Below are 17123 nucleotides of genomic sequence, written 5' to 3'. Positions count from 1 at the left end.
CATTTTGAATTGGACTTGTAAATGAGTTGGCAGCCCGCGCAGCTGGGCCAGATTTCCTATACCACAACTACAGCTAAGGCAATTCTTACTGCCTGTGCAACTTTTTCTGAATGCTGTATGGAAAGGTCAAAGGTCAGACACTCAAGTGGCTTCAGCTCAAATGCCTAGTCCAAATCCTCAAGCCGTCAAGCAGTACCAACTGAAACTCATCTAACAAATTTTATTTCATTTTTAGAAACTAAAGGGTTCATTTAACTTTTTTTTTTTTAAAAAAATGCTGTTTAGCTTGGAAACATTCATCCAGAGCACTTCAGATCTCTACAGTCAGCATTCTGGACAGCCTCACCTTGAAATACCTATTGAAGGACAAACACAAGCATAATAAAGCTAAGCTGGCTAGTAGGCCTGTGCATAGCTTATCTGAGGCCCAAGGGCGTCTGGGAGGCATGGGGTGTTCTTGGCATGACAGCATGTCTGGCAGGCACCCCCACTGACCAGCTTAGCCCTCTGAGGCCCAGGGGAAGCGTACCCGGCTGCCTTTCCCCTCTGCACAGGCCTGCTGGCCAGTGTGAAGCTGCTAATGTTCTTTTAAAAATTTACAAGCAAGAATACACACCACGAAGCTTTTATTTTAATGTAAGAAAGAGCAAGGGACAACCTCCCATTCCAGCAATCAGAAATATGAAATAGATTCCCCCCCCCTTGTTTTTCAACAAATCAAAATTGAAAGAGACCAACAAAGGTGGGGGTGGGAGGAGTGTCATAGAGGTACCTGCCTGTAATCGGGCAGGCTTAATCAACCATGCTGCAAATAAGATTTTCCATGTTGGGGTCTATAGTATGGATGCAAATATATAACATTATTTTTAAGACTCAGGGTTTGTGTTTACAGGCACTTACTGAAGGGAACATATATGGACTAATAAATTTTGATGCACAGTACCATGCTCTAGATCAGTGTTTTCCAAACTTGGGTGTCTAGCTGTTTTTGGACTACAACTCCCATCATTGCTAGCTAGCAAGGCCAGCGGTCACGGATGATGGGAATTGTAGTCCAAAAGGAGCTGGAGACTCAGGTTTGGGAAACACTGCTCTAGATAATCTTTTTTTAATATTAATTTAAAAAATTGTAACATTTATACACTGCATGATTGTGAGGGTGGAACCAAATTGTGAGTTCACTGACTTTAGAAAAGGCCACATATGTTTTAATGAGTGTTGCATTTAGGTTTTAATGTTAATTTTTTCATTTGCTTGGAAAATTAAGTGAGAACACACACATTTTATATTAAAGAAAACTGTATCTTTATTGTAAACAAGGTATAAAGTACATTATAAGAAATATTGTGCAAAAATTTTAAAGTACAGTAGTCACAAAATAGATATTACACCATTCTCCAATAGTTCACTTTTTTCAGTATGGTACAATACAAAGCAGAAAAAAGCATTTGGGGCTGGTGTCTTTACTCTCTCCATTTCCTACACCAACCCCATTTTACTGATTTTAATCAAATTTAAACTATACCTTCAATATATAAAAGCAACTTATATACTTCTATCATAAACTATCGCCCAGAGTAACTTTTCAGAAAGTAGCATACCATACAACCTTTGTCCTTCCTGCTTAATACAAGCTGCGTAGTTTACTCTTTAAGGATTATATTTTAAACAAAGTGCAATGTATCAAGGTTTTGAAAAATTCAATGGTATAGAACTGTATAGGTATACAGGAAACAATACACAACTTAAAAGCAGAAATATTCAAAGATGCTGGTACAGCTAATGGTACTAATCATGTTGTTGTCTAAGGGTACAGTAAAAATACTATTGGACTTGCTTGTAGTAATAATTGAATAGATCAACTTTGAATAGTTTAACACCTCTGGAACCATACAACATCTCTCACTCAAGTCTATGCTTAACAGTTGTTTGGAACAGCTTTAGTTTATATGCTAAGATATGGAGGTACTCAAGTGGAATTCCATCATCTTCATAATTGGGCCTCAGAGAATAAACCAAAAGGAAATTACAGCACTCTGCTATAAACAGGTCATCCCTGATTCCATATCATAAACTGGTATTCTTACGTATTTTGTTTACAACACCTCTTCACAAGTTTCAACACCTGCATACCTCTCTGGCTTAAACCTAGACGCATTGAGCAGCTGAATTGTTTTCCACACTTAAAGCCACATTCTTGTGCTGGCATTGACACTTCCACTTCTCCAAGTACAAAGGAAACCTCCAGCCCTTCTGGTCACTGCTGCTCTCAGAAGTACAGACAGCCATTGCCTCTCCGTCTGTTCTTGCACCATCAAAGGATGACAGTGCAGAACCACAGACATTTTGCAAGCTGTTTTGTGTCACCGTGAACCTCCAACCACAGTGACAGTAGTTAGTTAACAGTATTGTCAGTTGGTGTTATTTCACTGTGCAAGATCAGAAACAGGAGGTACAATAATATCATTTAATTTGCTCACTTCCATCTGCCAGTTTGGTAACTTCTTGGCTGACAAGTGGCGACGCGCATGCTTTGTTAAGTGGTCACTCCTCATGAATCGTCGATTACACATTGGACAGGCAAATTTTTTCTCTCCTGTGTGTGTTCTGCGATGGCGAGACAGTTCATCAGAACGTGCAAATCTCCTATCACACCCCTTCCAACTACAGCTGAATGGCTTCTCTCCTAAAATACAAAATGGTAGAAACAGAGCATTTCTTTACCAACAGAATATACATTTTTTTCCCTTGCACCCATTTTCAAGAAACAAAACAAGAAGTATTCTAAGTAAAAATCCCCATCTGCACAGTCAACACAGACCAGACAAAACCTTATAGAATCACTGTCTTTACAATTCCACAACCTGCACAGCCATTTTCCAAAAAGCAGACTTCAAATTAAGCTTTCAGACTTCCAATCACAAGCCTAGAGGAATCCCTATACCATCAACAACATTATCCAAGGTACGTGGGCAGACAACTACTATTGAATATGGGCATTCAAACCATCAAATAAAGCATTAGCAACTGGTTATTGCAGTAAGGTTAGTTTTCACAAATAATCTGATGTCTCAAAACCATGGAAGTGTGATTACACAAAATTTTGGATTTGGAAATTGCCAGGCTCCAAAATATTACTGAAATGTTTGGGCATAATTGCATTTGTGAATAATTACATAATACCCCTCTTTAACTTGTCTGTACCACTATTAGATACACTAGCCATTCTAAAACAGCAAAACAGTGACAGAATGAAACATAAGCTTAAACCTCAGCAGTGAGATAAAAATGCAATAGCCTTTGTTAAGACTGCAGTCCTATACATATATATCAGAGAGAAATAGCTAAACTCAATATGTATAGAACTGCACTATTAGTGAAAAATTCCTATGTAAGTGAAATAATGTTGAGGAAAACTTTGGGTTTCCTGTTATGTTTTCCACAATACAAAATTCAGTAAAGGAGAAACCTCAGAATTACATGAATGACATACAGAAACACACAAACAAAACAATTTCCAGCTTCTCAAGCAAAATTTACCTGTGTGTGTTCTAACATGTGCTTTCAAATGGGAACTCTTGAAATATGTTTTTCCACATCCTGGATAGCTGCACACATGGCTTCTTATTCTTAAAGAGTCAATGGATGGAGTGATTTTTGTTGTAGCAGGAGCAAAACCTGGAGCAGGAGCAATAGGTGAGAGCCTGGTGCCATTGGGACTGATCACAGGTGCTTTTGGATTCTGAACAACAGTCTGTGGAACAACAAACATAACAGCTCCTTTGGGAACTTGGGCTCCCATGAACACCATAGGCTGACAAAGGTTTGGTGACAACTGACTGCAGGGAGTGTTGGGTACTACTGCTGTCACAACAGAGTTGCTAGCAGACAGTGGAACCATCTGGCAAACCATTGGGACAGGAGGGACTCCCCCTGCTTGCACAGGAGATGTGGGAACTACCAGGGAAGAGGGTTGTGCTGAACCAGGCAGAGGACTACTGAGTGTGGTCTTCATGAAAGGCACTGGACTGACTGTCAACACTGAATGTTTTTCTTCTTTCACATTTGGCCGCTTATCTTCAGACACTGCAGCAGCCAGTGACACGGTTTCACAAGATGGATCTTGTTTCGCTTTTGCTTTGCCTTGTTGCCTTGCTTCCCTTGTGCAATCATCCCGACACCTCAAAATGCTGTCTGTTCTTGCTGGACAGGTTATGTGACTGCAAAGCTGAGCATCGGCTGTATGGCGAATGACACTTGTCGCCTGTGCTTTCAGCATTCTCGATTCTGAAACTTTTTCAGTCTTCTTAAAAGCTGTTGGAGCGTCCTGCTCAGAAGTGTCAACAAGTGACTTGCTCTTTACAGTAGGTGGCGCTGGTGCAGCAGGATGGACTGCCTGAGCCATTTCAAGGTCAGAAGGGCTGTAGGGCGGAGTCAAGCACTGAAAGAATAAAAACATGGTGTGATTAGCTCTCCAAGCAGCACAATTAATTAGCATGATCTATGAACTTCAGGCTGCAATTCTACACATGCTTTCTTCAGAGCAAGTGCCAATAAATGGAGTAAATTTCCTTCTGAAGGAGCATGCATAGGATTTAGTTGGAAGTAAGAAATTTATAATAATTGAATAAAGCTTACAAAGGCTGATATTTGAAAGTCAGTAGCAGGTAGCAGATTGTCCTCAAATTCTTCAGATGTATCTGATGCTGGTGTTATTGGTCTCAGTTCAACGTACTTCTTGTAGTCCGGTTTCCAACTGCAGCTCATGGACATTAAAGCTTCTACTGCTTCAAAATCACTCCTAATGTGCTGCTTTTCAGTTATCACCTCCATTCCTTCCTGCTATGAAAAAGAGAGGATGTTTTTCAGTATCAAACAGCAAATATAAGCTTATGTGTTCATCAAATATTTAAAAAACCAGATTATATGTAGTAACTCCAGTGTTTTTAAGAGCCTCTCCTTTCCTATACCCCTCATTTGAATGGATTATTTATTCCTAGGTTGGATACCATGAAAACTGTAATCAGCCAATGGTAATGAAATCTTATTGACCTCAATGAAACTCAGTCCACAAAACAATTAAGCTTAAATGGTTATAGTTAAACCAATGTATCTCATTAGATCAAAACAGTTTACAGTGGTACCTCGGGTTACACACTTCAGGTTACAGACACCGCTAACCCAGAAATAGTACCTCTGGTTAAGAACTTTGCTTCAGGATGAGAACAGAAATTGTGTGGCCACGGCACGGCGGCAGGGGGAGGCCCCGTTAGCTAAAGTGGTACCTCAGGTTAAGAGCAGTTTCAGGTTAAGAACAGACCTCCAGAACGCATTAAGTTCTTAACCAGAGGTACCACTGTATGTCAAAGTACTTCAGTCCAATCGGATTCAGATCAGTCTGCACGTTTATGTTGTTGTTGTTGTTTAGTCGTTTAGTCGTGTCTGACTCTTCGTGACCCCATGGACCATAGAACGCCAGGCACTCCTGTCTTGCACTGCCTCCCGCAGTTTGGTCAAACTCATGTTCGTAGCTTCGAGAACACTGTCCAACCATCTTGTCCTCTGACGTCCCCTTCTCCTAGTGCCCTCAATCTTTCCCGACATCAGGGTCTTTTCCAACGATTCTTCTCTTCTCATGAGGTGGCCAAAGTATTGGAGTCTCAGCTTCACGATCTGTCCTTCCAGGGAGCACTCAGGGCTGATTTCCTTAAGAATGGATAGGTTTGATCTTCTTGCAGTCTATGGGACTCTCAAGAGTCTCCTCCAGCACCATAATTCAAAAGCATCAATTCTTTGGCAACCAGCCTTCTTTATGGTCCAGCTCTCACTTCCATACGTTTATGTAGAAACACTTAAAATGTTTCCCAGATCACTTGAGACACCTATGTGATGTCCTATGCCGTTTCCCCAGAATTGTAGAGTTGGAAGGGACCACGACCATAATCTAGTTCCAACCTCCTGTACCCAACATGGGGAATGAACCCACGACCCTGAGATTAAGCATCTCATGCCCCAGCAGCCAAGCTATCTCAAATGTTAAAACAAGTTTCAGAAACTGACAAGTCTTCCCATCAGGGAACCGAACCTTGGTCTCCTGCGTGACAGGCAGGGATACTTACTACTACACTCTTATTTCATTATTTTTATGATGCACCTTTGCTATTCCAAAGCACAATCCAATACACGCATGCTCAGAAAGTTATTAGTCACTGGAGTTCGGTGGCACATACCCCCAGGCAAACATGCAGAGACTTCAACCTTAAAGGTTCCTTTACTGCTACATTGTGTTTTAGACAAGTTAGGGACACAGTCTTGTGTTTTTAAATATTTGCTTTGTGCTAATCCATTCCATTACTAACACAAGTGAGCTACGCTTCTCTCAAAATGTGTGGCCTACACATGGCATGGGAATTAAAACCAAGTCCTGTTTCTGTAGGGCTTCAGCTTGGCTATCTTGAAGTGCTCCAGGCGAGGGCCCTTAAATTGTGGTTTAGGGATTCTTGTGAACTTGTCCCCCCAAAAGTCACCCCCCTCAAATTCCTTGCTCGTTTCCTGCTTGCGGAAAACGCACTTTTCCGTTGTGCCCAGCCAGAGGTCTGAAGCATGCGTTTTGAATTTATGTGCAACACTTTTTACCCGCCTTTTTAAGAGCCCCGTGCATACAGCGGCAAGTGCAACCCCTGCACCAGGCGCCTGCCCTACAAGTCACGCCCTGGACCCGCGCGCCAAGCCTTAAAGCGCGCGCTGCAATGCCGGCGTACAGGCTCTCCTCTATTCGCCACGAGAAGGCGCAGAGGGCCAACCGCAGAAAGGGATTGGTTACATCCTCCGCCGCTCGGCCACTACAAGGCCTAAGGAAGGCGGGGGCAGGGAGATCCTCGCCGGCAGCCGGATCTTGGAACCTAGCCACGTTCACCTCAGAGAGCCTCCGCCGGTGACTCACACGCCTTGCCTGCCCGCCCATTCCAAACTGCACGCACTCGCTTCCCGAAGGACCGCCCAGCCCGACGCCCATTGGCCGCCAAGGTCGGGCGCCGCGGGAGACGATTGGCCGGCCGCTATCCCTCCCCCGCCCGAGAGAGAGAGAGAGAGAGAGAGAGGGCTCAGTGGGCGGGGACATGTGAACAAAGCGTGATCAGCGGCTGCTGCTCGGCGCTCGGGGAACGAGAACTGGGAATTGCCGCTCAGCGACCTTTCCCCTACTTCCTTGCCGTGCGTTCTAGAATGCGAGAGACGGGGAAGGGAGGGGCTGCTCGAGCTCTCGCCAGGCCCCGCCCGTTCTCCCTCTCCCACGCCTCGAGGCAAAAGGAGCAGAGGCGAGCATCTGTGCGTGCCGGAAGAGATCTCGGCTGCTGCTGCTGCTGGAAAAAGCTGATGATGCTCGTCCACATATATCTCCAGCGCGGGGGCGAGCCTTGAGCTCAGCGCCCCAACCCTTCCACCCCACCGGTTCATGAGGCTTCTGTAAATGCACATTTTTTTCTGGGAGGCACCCCACCCACCCGTTTCCTGTGCGTGGGTTTGGGCAGGCCGGGCCCGCTCCCAAAAAGGCACCAGCAGCCGTGCGAATGTTTGCTTCTTCCTCCTGGAACCTGATGGGCGTCAGGCAGCCGCGCGCGCACACACAGAAAAGCCAAGCCCTCGAGGCTGCAGCGCTACCCTAGCGCGGCGCCCCCGAATCCAATGAGCTTTGCAGGGAACAGAAAGAGGCGTCCGCCTGCAAATGTGGGGGCGGGAGAAGTTCTCGCCCAGGCTCGTCTATGAGGCGGAAGGAAAGGGGCGAATGCACACCAAAAAGCGGGTGCCTATGGGCGCCTCGCCCGGAGGAATGGGGCAAGCAAGCGGTCGGCGCCCTTTTCTTCTGGAAGGCCCGCCTCGCCCGCTCTCGGAATGCGGCTCGCCCTCGCCCGGCTTCTTCCCGCTTTCCTCCAGTCATACTATTACCTACCCCGGGGCCGGCCTCGCCCCCTCAGGGCCGCCACCCACCCAAGTCCTGGCGACGGGCGCCCCCAAAATCACTTCACCGAGCCCACAGTCACACACACATTGGGTCTCACTCACGCCCTGTGTGCTTCCTCCCTTCCCTTCCTCGCGTTGGGGTTCTCTAAGCGAGCTGCCTGCCTCCACCACATGCCGCCTCTTCATTTCCCGACCTCCCTCACCTCTTTCCTCACGCGGGGTTACTTTCTACCAGCTTCTTTTCCGATCCCTTATTTCCGGATAATTCCACAATACAGTAGTTGTCCTTCCTCGGCAGCCTTTAAGGGTCTTTCAATCTCTCCCCTCCCCCCGCCCGCTGTTTTCCTTTTCACTCAAATCACTTTTAAGAGTTGCCTAACATAGCGTTGGAAGGGACCCGAGGGTCATCTAGCCCAACCCCCTGCTGCAATACAGGATTCTCACCATAGAATCAGGCCACATACCGAAAGGTTCCCCCTCGAAGAGGGCCCCACCAGATGCTTCCCTGTAGCCATACTCCCTTCCAGGCAGTTTCCAAAAGCTTCGCCTCCCCTCCCCCCCAAAAGCCCCTAGCAAACTTATATATAATCCAATTGTGTTGCGTAGCAACATTTATGCACTGCACCTCAGTTCTTACACCTCGCTGCACACAACCGTTTATCAACCAAATATTCGTTTTCACAACACACACACACACCCTTGCAAAAAAAAATGGGGTTCCACTAAGCCCCGTTTCCTTCCTCCCCAACAGGTCTTTCGCTTCTTAAAAGCCTCTAATCGAGACACACCTCAAGCTAGCCGGATCTTTCTCTACGTTGCCCTTTTGAACAAATGCGCCTTTTCCATCTCTTAACAGAAATCGCATCTTTCCCCCCTCCCTTCTCCGCCAAAAGCACTTTTCCCCAGCTGAAAGCTTGGTCCCCGCCCCTCAATTCACTCCGCCGCTTCAAATGACTCTTGCAATGGACGGATAGATATACTTACAGTAAGCTGGAAAGGAGAAGCTCCAAAATTCAGCATGACCACCGATGTAAGGCTCCTCTCTCTTCCCTACCCCCTTGTCAGGCTGCAGCCCTGATGCTGAACCAGCGAGGCTGCAGCTGTTGACAAGTTCCCTCCCAGCCCCGGGCGTTCTCTGCCTGACGCTGTCTTTATTTTTCTCTTTTTGTTCGCAGGCAGCTCCCCATTCAGGTGGCGGCTCCCCAGCGCAGAGCGAGCAAAGGCGGGCGCCAGGCGCGGCCAATCGCCTGCAAAGGTGTGTGAGGTCCTGGCCAATGGGCGGGCGGCGGCTGCGCGTGATCAGCGGCTGCCCAGCAGCGTGGAGGCAAAGTCATCTCGGCGTGTACACAAACCCGGCAGCGTGTCCCGGCGCAGCCTTCGGGTAAGTCCCAGTTGCTGGCTGAGTCAGTGTCACGTCTCTTCCCGCCCCCGCCCCTCCTCCCCTCCCCTTCTCCGGATCCCTGTGGGAGAGGCGAGGTGGGCTGCAGGGATCTTGAGCTTAGCAACTGAGACAGCTGGTGGTAAAAGTGGCATGCAAGAATTTTATTTTATTTTTTAACCCTTCCCATTCGGCTCCATCATCTTATAAAGATAAGATATGTATATAATAGGAAGTACCCATGAATGTGGGTGGTAATATTGTTCCACAGGGAACCAGTAGCTAGGCAACTGAGTACCTTTTGAGCAGCATCCGAGATAACAGATTTATTTATTTTTAATCCTATGGCGCTTACCAAGCTCACTGTAGCCCATGAAAGTTTATGCTACAATAAACTAAGGTGACACAAAACTCCTGTTTTTCCTAAACTAACAAGAGTTTTGTGGCACTTTAAGTTAAGGTTGTCTTTGTCCATGGAGTTTTCTTGGCAGGGATACTGGAGTGACTTGCCAGTTCCTTCTCCAGGTGGATCACGTTTAGTCAAAACTCTCCACTATGACCTGTCCATCTTGAGTGGCCCTGCATGGCATAGCTCATAGCTTCTCTGAGTTATTCAAGTCCCTTCGCCACAACAAGGGCTCCTTGATCACTGCAGATGGTGACAGCAGTCACGAAATTAAAAGACGCCTGCTTCTTGGGAGAAAAGCAATGACAAACCTAGACAGCATCTTAAAAAGCAGAGACATCACCTTGCCTACAAAGGTCCGTATAGTTAAAGCTATGGTTTTCCCAGTAGTGATGTATGGAAGTGAGAGCTGGACCATAAAGAAGGCTGATCGCCGAAGAACTGATGCTTTTGAATTATGGTGCTGGAGGAGACTCTTGAGAGTCCCATGGACTGCAAGAAGATCAAACCTATCCATTCTGAAGGAAATCAGCCCTGAGTGCTCCCTGGAAGGACAGATCGTGAAGCTGAGGCTCCAATACTTTGGCCACCTCATGAGAAGAGAAGAATCCTTGGAAAAGACCCTGATGTTGGGAAAGATTGAGGGCACTAGGAGAAGGGGCCGACAGAGGACGAGATGGTTGGACAGTGTTCTCAAAGCTACGAACATGAGTTTGACCAAACTGCGGGAGGCAGTGCAAGACAGGAGTGCCTGGCGTGTTATGGTCCATGGGGTCACGAAGAGTCGGACACAACTAAACAACAACAACAAAGTTAAGGTTACAAAAAAAATTTCAATGAATAAAAGTTGTTTTAAAAAATGTTTTGCTTCTTTAAAAAATTAAGAACTAAAATCTTCTTTTCTGTGGATGGGCAAAGTGACACCGGAAGTTGCGTCTACGCAACTTCCGGTGTCACGCGGCTGCCAGTCCCGGATTCTGCAGTCCAGGACTTGGCAGGTATGCTGGAGTGCTGCTGGGCAGTCGGCCGGCTGGCTGGGTGCTCTCACTCCTGGCTCAATTTGGGTCGCGGGGTGGTGGTGTCAGTGGCTCCCCCAGTTGATGCGCCAGGCTTCCCTGGTTCCCCTTCGGTAGTGGCGGCGACAGAAGCAGTCTCAGTCAGCAGCCCAGAGCCAGCCTGGTAGCGCAGTTGGTTCTGGCGGGCTTCAGGAGCTGCTCGCTGCAATGGCGCCCACCATGTTGCCTTGTTGGAAGTCCCCATATGATGTGTCTTGTGCTGTTGAACCAATCACGCAACATTCATTCCCTACTAATAAATCTACAAATCCAGGGACATTAAATGAAATCCGGGGACATTCCGAGGCTGGATTTTGTTGGGACATATTTGTAAATCTGGGGACTGTTCCCGGGAAACAGGGACGTCTGGTAACTATACTTTCAGTTACTGCAGCATAAACTTTCATGAGCCACAATGAATTTGGTAGTCTTTCCCCTGCCAGACAACTCTTCTTTTGTTGCCTGTCTAGAACCTGCTTAGGCCTGGGCACCGTTTACTATTCACCTATTTGAGGAAGAGTGTGATAATTTATTTAAGGAGCTTGGCAATTAAGACTTCAGAAATGAGAATTTTAAGACCTGAGATTTTATGGTAAGGCTTGGGAGGCAGGGAACCAAATTCTCTTTATATTTATTTGTGAAATTTATATACCAGCTTTTCCTTCAAGGAGCTCAAGGTGACATATATCCCCTTTCCATTTTATCCTCACAACAACCCTGTGAGGTAGGTTAGGCTGAGAGATAGTAACTAGTTCAAGGCTACCCAATGAACTTTGTATCTGAGTGGGGATTTGAACCCTGTTCTCCCAGGTGATTGTCTGACACTCTAACCATTCCACCACACTGCCTTTCTTCCTGTATCAGAAGGAATAGGGAAAACATCAACATTAGGGATTGCATGAAAGGCCTGTCTCTGCTGAGGTGGGGATGGCTGTATAGTTGCAAGGTGAGCAAGCCATAAATAGTACTATCAGTAGCAATGAAAGGTACAATACAGCTACCGTAACAGGAGTAGCAGACAACTCTGCTCCTGAGCTTAGTCTACCTAATTCCCTATCTTAGCCTCAGTTTGGAAATTCTGTTACGCAGCTCCTGGCTGAGCCAAGTTGTTCTGGATAAAATCTTAGTTGACTACCCATATCAGTTTTTATGGACATCACAGCCACCCACTTCATGCTGCTCTAAATATCTAGCATGTTTTGCCATATTCTGTGGAAAAAGTTGTAGCAGCCTGTTTAATCTCAGGTATTCCTGTCTTCCTTTCTGTTTTTTGTTTGCTGTAATACATAGAATCCAAAACAGAGTTCAGTTTTTGTTTATGCTGGCTTCAGAAGAGTTCAGATTGCAGTGTTAATCCTAAATTTGTTTAAAGTTCACTCTGATCTTAATTTAATATTTCTGAACAAACATTTCAGTGCTTTCTATCATTCTGGTCTATGTGCCTTGTTCTTGCCTGTACAGTCATACCTCAGATTACAGACGCTTCAGGTTGTGCATTTTCGGGTTGTGCACCACGCTGAACCAGGAAGTACCAGAACGGGTTACTTCTGGATTTCGGCACTTTGCGCATGCACACAAGCACCGAACCGTGACCCGCGCATGCGCAGACCCCAAGCATCCATTGTAGTTTTCAATGCAGAATTAGGTGCCCCCAACCTCTGACACACCTAAATGAAGAGATGTGAAGTGTTGCTTTTGAAGTAGATTCAGTGATATGTCAAACCCGGAAGTGTATGTCCCTTTTTTTGGATTACAACCAATTTTGGGGGGGAGGCACCATTGGCAAAAGTGTGCCTTGGGTTACAACCTGTTTTGGTTTACAACCAGACCACCAGAACGGATTATGGTTGTAAACCAAGGTACACTGTACGTACATGCTTTTCATACTGAAAGTATATTAACTGTGAGCTGCATATGCACTTATTTTGGCATTCTGATATGAAACAAGAAAGAAAGAAAGAGAGGGAAACCCCAAAGAGGAGAAGTGATGAAAGGTGTTATAGCTGTGTGGTAGCGTGTTGGTTGGACTGCAAGTGTGCTGCTCCTGTGATCACGCCTTGTCATCTAGTATGAATATGTATGTGAATCCAGCAGCTTTGGCTGAATATGACACAGTGTGAGTTAACATGTTACCTCTATGCACTTAAGTTCAGATCAAACTAGTAGTTAATGTCTTTCCAATCAGGAAAAGAGCCAGTACAATGAATGTTAAATTTGGTTAGGCCAATGTTTGTTAGAACCCTGTCTCAGCCCAGGACTCATTGGGTGCTGTGAATCTGGCTTGTCCTCGGCCACCCAGAGAGCCTTTGCCGGAGTAAGAATTTTAACTAATACATCTCGCATCTGATTAACACTTTTGTTTGTGCTGGCTCTTTCTTGATTGCCTTCCAGCTGTACTGGTGTCCCTTATAAGCACATGTCTGTTTTTGAATGGTCTCTCCTCACCACTGCATTACAGCGCCCCCATATTTGGTGAGATGAGATCTAAAATAAAATAGGATTTGAAGTGTACAGCTATTAAGAAAGCAGGATTTATTGCTTTCGGAAACTTATGATGGCTTTTATTATTGTGGATATCTTTGACTTCCATAGTTTCTCAGAAAGCCACAAGTTCAACCTGACCCAGAACACCCACCCACCCCACTCACAAAAAAAAAAAAACCAGACCACCACAGCCGACCACAAAAGAAAACTATATCCAAGGCCAACCCAAACAACTCTCACCACCAAAGGAAAACAAATGCACAACAAAGAACCTGCACAACCGACGCTGACAACCCCCCCCCACATTAAGTAAAACAGAAACATTGCCACAACCCCACCCCACCCCCTTCCCTTATCTACCGCTCTCCCCCTTTTCCTCCCCAATGTCTCAACAATTGAAACTGACCTGTAAAAATGTTATGAGAGACATTGTACACGTCTTTGTAAACTGAGAAAACCGTTAATAAAAATATTAAAAAAAAAAAGCCATAGAACGCTTAAAAAAAAAAAAAGAAAGCCACAAGTTCGGCTTCAAGGTCACATTCCATGGATGTAGCAATGCTGAATTGCCATGGAGTTGTGAAGATAATATACCAAGGAAATTTGGAACGTGCTGGGCCAGCTGGGTGAACATAAACAGATCTATGCATTGTGATAACTGCAGCTCCTGAGTCAGAGTCAGAGCAGCAAAAGTGGATGGAGAAACCATAAAAGTGCAGAGGCACATCACCCTTTCTGGTTAAAGGCATATAGAAGGGAAGATTGATGTCTGGGGGAGAGTCAGAGAGTGGGGGAATTGCATGGGGTGAGTATTGCACCATCCCTAGGACCCTTTGTTGAGAGCAGAAAACTGGAAGAGGGGAAGGTAGGTGAAATCTACCTTTGAGAGAAGAGGATGGGGTAGGGGGACACAATGAATATCTGGTCTGCTATTAACTTACATTGCTCTTTGTGAGGTAAAATAAGCTGCTTGTGAGGAGGCTGCTATTGTTTGCATTTGTACTTTATTTACTAATATGCACTGTGGTGAATTTTGTCATGCTAGACCCACTGTAAATGGACTTCCCTGTATTTTGCACTGAGACCCTCAAGGACATAATATGTGTCTGTGTAAAGGGGGACAGGGGAGGGAGCTCTGAGCTGATGTAATTAGCAGGGTGATGGGCAGAGGTAGGTGTAGCCATGCTGTTTAAAGAACAGGGTTAACAGAAAACTGGAAACCATCACCCACTCTGAACCATCCCTCAATCAAAAGTATTCGATAGCCATGCCAACCTTCCCTCCTACCATGTGGTGCCGTTGGTGAACACACCAGGCCATCATAAAGCGACATTCACAGTATGATTGCAAGTGAAAGGATTGACTGTAGGCTGGGTTTTAGTGGGTAGGAGAGGATATAGTAATTGTGATTTATCCTTCCAGGTTCCCATGTGTGTTGATTGATCAGTTTCAAAATCCCATCCTTGGCATTAAAAGCTTAGGAATTAGATGACACAGCCTTGTTTTGAGCAAGTCCACCTATGAAGCAAGATGTCCCCCTTTCTTACTCTGCTTAATAAAGTATCAGGCAAGAACCTGCAAAGTAAGTTTAAAAATAGGATTTACTTACATTATATCCATGCATTGGTTCACAGCAACAGTAGCAGTAAGAACCATGAAAAATACTTATATTTACAGTATAACAAGCTTCAGGCATGTGCCTTAAGCTGGAGAAAGGGGCAGCCTGTCTGCATCCGACACTGTTCAAAGCAAGGGAGAGGGGAGAGGAACCTGGCCATTTGGGGCACAGTGTCATTGAGGTGCTAGAAACACTATGCTTTATCTCTCCATTCCATATGAATTAGGAGAGGCTGTGCAGGGGTTGTTGCGATGCTTAGAGGCAGTGATGGACCAAATGGGACCAATAAACCGAATCTGTTCAAGACGCAGGTGCTGAAGGTATTACAACCACCACTACCACTCCTACTATTTATTAAATTTCTATAACCCCTTCATCCAAGGATCACAGGACAGTTTACAATATAAAAACACAAAAATACACAACATAGTAACAAACAAAACCAATACCCCTACCCCCCAGTTTAAAAGGCTATAGATTGTTTAATGAACCAAAGGCCTGTGAGAAGAGGAATGTTTTGGCCTGGTGCCTAAATCATAGAATCATAGAGTTGTAAGAGACCACAAGGGCCATCCAGTCCAACCCCCTGCCAAGCAGGAAACACCATCAAAGCATTCTTGACATATGCCTGTCAAGCCTCTGCTTAAAGACCTCCAAAGAAGAAGACTCCACCACACTCCTTGGTAGCAAATTCCACTGCCGAACAGCTCTTACTGTCAGGAAGTTCTTCCTAATGTTTAGGTGGAATCTTCTTTCTTGTAGTTTGAATCCATTGCTCCGTGTCCGCTTCTCTGGAGCAGCAGAAAACAACCTTTCTCCCTCCTCTATATGACATCCTTTTATATATTTGCATCTGCAATTGTTAGCTGGATCGTGAGAGCCTGGCCTCAGTAATCCATGCACTAATAACCTCTCGATTTGATTACTGCAATGCATTCTACACAGGGCTGCTTGTTAAGGACATTCCGGAAGCTGCAGCTAGTGTAAAACGCAGCCGCCATGCCATTAGGTGCCATGATACACCGATCCTCAAGAAGAAAGGGTTAAATCTCCCTTTCCCACGATCCTCAAGAAGAAAGGGTTAAATCTCCCTTTCCCATCAGTTGCGATTTCAGTTATTATCAACCAACACCACCCAGTGGGTGAAAAGTGGGGGAAGAAGGTACAGTGGGCAGTATCCAGTCAAGCAGTTAACATTAGTGCAACAACTTTTAGCTATCCGGTGTAATTTCCCCACCTTCTCTTCTTCCCACCCGCACTCTTGGCCCCTCCATTAAATCTGTTCCTGAAGGTTGGGGGGAAATGGGCCCATGTTTCAAATGTGGCTTCTGCTGGGTCTAGATAGCAGACACCTTCCAGAATCCAGCAACTCACACGCACAGTTCCAGTTCAGTGTTGATATGCCACTCTCTAGGAGTTGTTACTTGGGGCATCCTGTCTATTTTGTGTATTTTATACCTTGCTAATCAGGGGTCCCTTTACCTTTTAATCCTTTGTGGTAAGACATTCCTGGTTTTGGTTCTGGATCAAACAGCCCTTAGCAAAGTGCCTCTTGTTTGTTTTGTTTTGTTTTGTTTTGTAGCATAACAATAGATATTATACCATTGTTGTTGTTTATTTTCTGTTATTTCTTTAGCTAGGGTCCTTCCTTGAGCAGCATTTAAAAATGTTGCATAAAGACTGTTACTGTTCACTGCCAAGTTTAATGGGCAGAGTGTTGACTACTGAACAAATGATACCACCAGCTTCTTAAATTATGAATGGCCGACTGGCTGTTGACAAAGCAATTTTATCTTGCCCCCAGAAGCCAAATCAAATTTTAATTAAGGCATGGTAAAAAAAAAAAATAGTTCCACGTAAGAAAACTGTTCTCAAAATTGTATGTGTGTGAGAAAGATCCTAGACTTCATTGTTTTTTCAGACTCAAACACAGAATAATTATAAATGACTTGGATGAAGGAATTGAGCGGATGCTTATCAAATTTGCATATGACATCAAACTGGGAGGGGTAGCCAATACTGCCAAAAAAACACACAAAAAAACCCACCAGGATTCAAGATGACCTTAACCAATTTGAGAACTGGGCCCAGACTAACAGAATGGATTTCAGTAGGGACAAATGTAAGGTTCTGCACTTAGGCAGGAATAACTGGCTGCACAAATATAAGATGGGGGACACCTGGATTGCCAGTAGTACATGTGGAAAGGATTTAGGAGTCTTA

At 45.2% G+C, this 17123-nt stretch overlaps 1 protein-coding gene across 2 annotated transcripts; it reads right to left on the bottom strand.

Moving 5' to 3' along the window:
• Positions 1 to 211: 211 nt before the first annotated feature.
• KLF10 (KLF transcription factor 10) lies at positions 212 to 9123 on the bottom strand. Of its 2 annotated transcripts, none has more exons than XM_035126065.2 (4): positions 8944 to 9123; positions 4639 to 4842; positions 3541 to 4441; positions 212 to 2686 (listed from the first exon to the last, which is right to left on the bottom strand). In XM_035126065.2, exons 1-4 carry the CDS (start codon positions 8977 to 8979, stop codon positions 2427 to 2429), a joined length of 1401 nt encoding a protein of 466 aa, XP_034981956.1. In that variant the 5' UTR covers positions 8980 to 9123; the 3' UTR covers positions 212 to 2426. The 2 variants fall into 2 exon arrangements, with proteins under 2 accessions (XP_034981956.1, XP_034981958.1); XM_035126067.2 differs by having other exon boundaries at positions 4639 to 4839.
• Positions 9124 to 17123: the final 8000 nt, after the last annotated feature.

Source organism: Zootoca vivipara, chromosome 8 (assembly GCF_963506605.1).
Source record: "Zootoca vivipara chromosome 8, rZooViv1.1, whole genome shotgun sequence".
In the NCBI taxonomy this organism is placed as follows: domain Eukaryota; kingdom Metazoa; phylum Chordata; class Lepidosauria; order Squamata; family Lacertidae; genus Zootoca; species Zootoca vivipara.
The sequence above is the reverse complement of the archived record's forward strand: the minus strand, read 5'-3'. Positions and strand labels throughout refer to the sequence as shown.

What these genes read in the sequence shown, in the direction of transcription:
- KLF10 (XM_035126065.2), bottom strand. Translation starts at nt 8,979, where the DNA reads ATGCTGAATTTTGGAGCTTCTCCTTTCCAGCTTACT. An exon ending in CTTCTCCTTTCCAGCTTACT is followed by an intron (nt 4,843 to 8,943) that starts GTAAGTATATCT and finishes TCTTTTTCATAG; the next exon opens with CAGGAAGGAATGGAGGTGAT. An exon ending in ACATGTTAGAACACACACAG is followed by an intron (nt 2,687 to 3,540) that starts GTAAATTTTGCT and finishes TTTGTATTTTAG; the next exon opens with GAGAGAAGCCATTCAGCTGT.